This window comes from Leuciscus leuciscus (genome assembly GCF_965113295.1).
Source record: "Leuciscus leuciscus genome assembly, chromosome: 15".
In the NCBI taxonomy this organism is placed as follows: Eukaryota; Metazoa; Chordata; class Actinopteri; order Cypriniformes; family Leuciscidae; genus Leuciscus; species Leuciscus leuciscus.
Window position 1 is genome coordinate 26,223,867 of NC_138739.1, and position 6,102 is coordinate 26,229,968.

Genomic DNA, 6,102 nt, shown 5'->3' on the forward strand with positions numbered 1-6,102 from the left:
AATATGATTTATATTTTGTGTTTCAATCTGGCACATAAGCATCTACGGTGTCAGTGAAGCGATGAGAAGCTGTCAGGTGTATTTACTGAGATCTTGTTTTGTTTTTAGACATGCCTTTGTGCTATATTTGTCGACTGTGCTAATCTAACAGTAGCTATAGCAACATGCTAAAATTATAGCTCTCGGTATACGTTGTCATAAAACATTTCTTTTAATTCACCCAAGGCACACAATGTTTTACTTATTATTGAAATACTCAGGCTGAGCTTTGATTTTTGGATTTAAATAGAAAGCCCTCAGAGATTTGGAGTGGGTTAACAGCAAGCTAATCATTTAGGAACAGGAGACAAAACTTTGCTAAATTTGCATTTGATTATGACAACTTTATTCAAATGAGTTGCCTCCAATTCTAGATTTGTAGAAGAAAAGAACAAGCTGCCTTTTATCATCATGTTCAGCTGACAAGATAAGAATAATCATACTGAATAGCAGGATTGTGATTTGGTCCCAGTTCGGGGAAGTCTTTGCTTTTAGCAGACTTGTAATTTTACTCAAAAAGAACAAAGGATGACGATTGAGTGGAAAATACTAGATTTTCTTAAGAAAATGTTTTGGCACAGCTCGTGGTTGACATAAGATACACACACTGTAAAACAAATATTGTTGGTTTAACTTAAAAAAGCAAGTTACCTGGTTGTCAAGTTAATACAATGAAGGGGAAATTATTGAGTTGATTTGACAAAAGAAAAAATCTTGTGAAAAGAAATCAGGATTTAAAAAAAAATTTTTTTTTACAGTGCTAAGGTGTTCTAAGTTTCGAAACAGTTTCTGGGGTTGCTATACGGTTGCTAAGGGGTTCTTAGTTTCTAAACCATTGCTAGTGGGTTTTGGGTGGTCGGTGGCTTAGCATCAAGAAGGAGAAAATTATATCAGATATCAACAAAAACATTGTTTTAATAACAAAATATCATTCATTTGATTCTCATAAAACATCGAAACAAAGAATATATGAATAATTCCATTAAATATAAAACATTCACTTTGTAATAGGTTTAGATAAGTTAATTGTAGAATGAGTTGTTCCAAACACATAACTTTTCACCATAGTTATTAAAATACTGCATAAATAAAATTAAATAAATACAGAACATGATGATTCAGTGCATTTTTTAACACGAAAATAGATGAAGTATTCGCAGCTGTCTGTAATTGTACAATCATAGGGTCAATGAGAGTTCCTTCAAGTGTGATTTGCTTGGTATACCACTTGTTAATTAATGGCTTTCGGAATAAACTTCTACATTCCAGATTTAAAGACATTTTCTGGAAATGAATGGACCCCAGATCCACCACAGCTGCTTTGTGTCTTCATTTCACGAACATTTGTCACCTCATCAACAACTTTAATCACATGATCTCACTAAAATTGGGTGCACACTCTATGATATTTGATAACTCTATGATAACATTACTTTTTTTGTTGTCAGAGATTCAGCCTTTTTTATTTTCAAGGCGAAATTTGGAATTGGCATTGAATATGAAAATGTTATGATTTTTTTTCTTAATCACAATTTTTTTCTTATCTTTCAGCAGAACAACACACAAATCAAAATGTAATTATGTTTATAACAAGAAAAAGTTATTTACCAATGTGGTAAGATAAATGTCTACACAATTTTGTTTAAAGCCTGGGACACACCAAGCCGATGTCAAAGAGCTAGCGGCGACAAAAGCTGACTGTGTTGTCGCCTTTCGTTGGCTGCGTCTCGGTCAAAAAGCTGTGCTTGAACACACCAAAAGGACTTAAGGCGAGTGTCAACTCGCATGTGCGTTCTGCGCCTGCGTAAGTAAATATTTGTCTATATCAGCAGGTATCAATGGTCTGTTTTCTTCATTCAAAAGGGGAAACAGAAACTATGACTTTAGATATACGAAACATAAACAAAGCAGCATTTGCTTACCATTTTGAATATCAATCACGCTGATCAGTTTCTTCGTTCCAGTCGTCTAATGTTCTTATGAAAATATTCGTGCATTTGAATGCTCAGGTAAGATGACGTAAAATTCTGTCTGTCTGTACCGTCTTGACTTCTTTGCTCGCTTTCATCACTTTTACTTTCTTTCTCGTTCACTGACTCGTTCGCAAAGCTCAACAGCCAATCAGAGTTCTCTCTCTCACCGACGGTGCCCGACTAGAGCTAACACCGAAAAAACTAAGACGACCGATGCTCAAAAACGGCCCAAACGAGTGTTCTGGCCTTAAGTCTAAATGTATCTTGTTTTTGAAAAAAGTTGCCATTTCTACTGGAAAACAAGATGAAAATAATTATTATGATTTCTTTTTACACTGTGGTGACTCAAAATGCCTAGTCAGTGCAGTCAATTTCGATCAGAGTCTAGCTAAATGTCTGTGGTATGGGGTGCACAGTCTTATTAATATCACGTCATACAATCTGATAAGAAACAATGGTAAAGTACAGTAAAAATCAGACAGTGTACACCCGGATTAACTTTAGGATAAAAATCTAAAAGCAGTTCATGTTGTGCGTTGTCCAAATATCCTCCGTGCAAACTCTTCTAATTCCACCTTTTGTCATGTTTCCTCAAGTTCGGGCTCTTCTGGAAGCGTGGTGAGATCTTGTATGACTACCTGCGGAGTTGGCATGGTGACGGACATTGGCATTGCGACTGGCACTGCCCTTCGAGAACTTTGTGGCACTGTGTCCCTCTGTAGCTCCGGAGCGAGAGCGGGTGTCGGCGCCTCCTGCAGGTGTCTCCGGTACTGCACGAAGCTGCACGTCTTCAGGACAATGGCGAGGACGTTCTTGCCTATGAGTATTCCAGACACACGGACGTCCCTATAAAGCACCATATTTCCTCCCCGTATAAAAATCGTAATAAAGTTGATGGCGACCAAACTGAGAATGGGATACAACAACATCTTGTGCGGCACAATATTTACACCTTGCATGCTTATTTCGCTTAGCGACACACACGGCAGTATCAGAAGTAGTATGTAGCAGTAGAAAAAAGTAAGGCCCTCCACCCATAGGGGAAGCCCTTTTCTCTGAGGCTCCCATAGGCTGGCCTGAATGTCCAAGATGTCGAGAAGATCCACCACAACCCAAAATAGTCGACTCCTCAGCTCCTCCCTCTTCTTGATTGGCCGAACGTATTCCATGTGGTCGATGGCTGCCAGCGTAACGTAAAGCCCCGGCACGAACACGGAAAGCAGCACCGTGAAAGCCTTGCAGGTAAGAGCTTCCGCTCTCTCGCCTTCCGCCTTGTAGTTCTGATAGACAAAGTAGACCTTGATCTCGAGCACAAAGACGTAGAAGAACCAGAGGATCATGGCATAGCCGCGTTTAGCAGTTCGTACCTCGGCACCAACCCATACTGCAATGTACCGCAGCACGATGAGGAAGCACACGTCGCCTACCATCACCATGATGCAGACGCCCACCTTCCGTGGACCTTGATTTTGCTCCACAAGGTAGGCGTCCAGCAGCGCCATGCTACTCATGATAAGAACACACGAAAGGCAAACGTGTGGCTTGTTGGAAGGGGGCGGTGGGACCATGTTGATTATGAGGAACAAGGAAATAATGATGAGTGGTTGAATGTTTAATTAAACCAAGTTTTGTAGACCCATATGCGTTGCTTAACTGTTCATCCCAATGGAACCGCAGTCCTGGAAACAGTAGTTAATCTAAATCTGCTTAATAGCACAGCAACCTGTTCCTCAATATGAGGCGTGATGGGAGGAAGAGCTAACAAGGAAGCAAGAAAAAGAAAAAAAGATCAAGATTGAGCCAAACTAATGCACAGGATGTACTCCGGGGTACCACACAGCAAACCTGGTACCGCTGTCAGTCATTAGTCCTCTCGTCTTAACTCACTCCCACAGTTTTCAGAGTGAATGTAGGCAACCTGTGCATGCTGATCACAGCCGTTTCAGTTTTCATTAATCGTTAATTGCATCTTTCATAGCCAGAGTCTTAAATATTTCAGATCTCCCAGTCTGTAAGCACAACCACCGGCTCTTATTTTCCAAAGAGGAATCTCACGGCTTCTAAAGCGAGAGGGAATAGAGAAATAAGCCACATGTTCTCCGAAAGAGTGGGTCAGAAATGATCGGCAGCGATAAATTTCTCATTTTATGCCAAAAGTGAATTTCTTCCCATCATTATTCCTCAGAGCGCCGCATATGAGACTACAACTGACATGCCTCTCCTATGATGTTCATCACTCCGGATTGCGTTGAACAGTAAGTGCGTGGGGTTCACGTATGCATGTTTTTCTCAGAAAAATTGCAGCAGAAGAATTCTTTGACGCCCCAAAGTCTCAAATCCGATCCAGTCCTCAGATCTCTTCCTCCCACATTAATCGACGTGGGCTGTAAAAGGTAAAGTATTTAAAAGTAAGTTTACCTAGAAGAAAATTACCTATTTTCTGAAGGATTAGAAGCACGGCACTCCTCCACAGTAGCAGTCTTGCGCCTCCTGTAGATTGAAATCACTCAATTCTCATCTTCTTCCCAGTATCGACGCCAAAGATGTCAATAAGTTTCCACTTGCCCACACCTCTGAAATCTCTGCAGCAATAATGTCGATCTTCCTCCTTTCATCCTCTCTAACTCCAGAGCAATTTTCTGTGCGCAGCCTGTGGCTCTTCAACATAGTCTGGCTAGATTTCACCCTCCTCCTGCTGTTTTTCTCTTCTCTCCTCCCTCTCTCTGCTCCCCTCCACTTATGCGCAGTCAGGCATTGGGTGTCAAAGAGGGACGCTCTGCAACAGCTACAGATAAAGACCGCGTGAAGCTTTCATTTGATCAGAGCTGCGCTGTCACAACAAGACCAAGAGGACCATGCAGTACCTCTCTTAGGGATTCCCTTTATGAGACCTTCAGTTCCTCAGAAGTTCCGCTTTAAATTGTGAGCTGTGCAATGGTTCAGCGGTCTTTGATCTGACAAAGCAAATCTCAGAGAAACTGTGACTGAAACAATAAAGAGAGCGAGTAAAGGTTTCCACAATGCAGGAGCAACCACTGAGCGCATCAGGACAAAGATGCTTGATCTAGATGGTGACCCTCATTTCATGAAATAATTGTTTGGTGTAAAACTTACTGGTCAAAAGTTTAGGGTCGGAAATTTTTATTTTATTTTATTTTAAAGCAGCATTCATTGGATTAAAAAAATACAAATAAAAACAGCAACAAAAACAAAAACAGAACTCATTCTAATTTGCTGCTTTGGTGCTCAAGAAACATTTATTAAATATTATTATTACTAATATTACTATACTAGTGTTATTATTATTAATGATCTTTTTTTTCAACTGTAACTTTAATTATTTGATAACTTTAATGTCACTTTTGATCAATTTAATAAAATCATTTTTATATATATTATATTAAAATACTTTTAATATTAAACATATGAATGTATTAATATTAATACAATATTAACTTCAACAAAGGCTAAAGTTCAACTAAATGTTTCATTGTCTGTCTCAAAGATGTATTATGTACAATAATTTTAATGGCTTTGCATGGTAAGCATTCTAACATCCTACATTCAGAAGTCAGTGATTTAGAATGTATGCAGTTTATGAATATATAACATTATGCACATATGCTCTTTTAAAGTCCACAACGTGTATTAAAACTAGCAAAATGTAGCCAAAGTTGTGCTTTAACACAGAAATTATGCTTAAAATAGAACTTTTCAGATATTTCATTCTCTCAGACTTGCTATGTACGTAGAGAGAAGAGAAACCCAAATGCGCCTAGCTACATATGACAAAAATTTGACAAAAGAGGTACAATTTACATTTGATTCAAGGGCTGGGGGCAAAGCTTTCATTTATGAACTAAAAAGGAGAGAACAAAGATTTCTGATAGCAATATGAGCATGCAATGAGGAAAACAAAAAGCATAACATGATTTCCTTAGGCTATCTTCAGAAAAGGATCTGCACATGCACATTTAAACACCACAGAAACAAAATTGCAGGTGTTTTAGAGCAAATTTGTAACATTTTATAGCTTTTAGTCCATGTCTGTAAGCTTTGAGCTCATCTATATGTTAATGTACCCATAAAT

General features: G+C 38.9%; 1 protein-coding gene across 1 annotated transcript; it reads right to left on the minus strand.

The window, feature by feature from the left end:
- Positions 1-1,041: 1,041 nt before the first annotated feature.
- Positions 1,042-4,775, minus strand: tmem264 (transmembrane protein 264). Its single transcript, XM_082137646.1, has one exon. The coding sequence runs from the start codon at positions 3,578-3,580 to the stop codon at positions 2,594-2,596; it is 987 nt and encodes a 328-aa protein (XP_081993772.1). The 5' UTR covers positions 3,581-4,775; the 3' UTR covers positions 1,042-2,593.
- Positions 4,776-6,102: the final 1,327 nt, after the last annotated feature.

Coding starts and splice junctions, on each gene's coding strand:
- tmem264 (XM_082137646.1), bottom strand. CDS start 3,580: ATGGTCCCACCGCCCCCTTCCAACAAGCCACACGTTTGCCTTTCGTGT.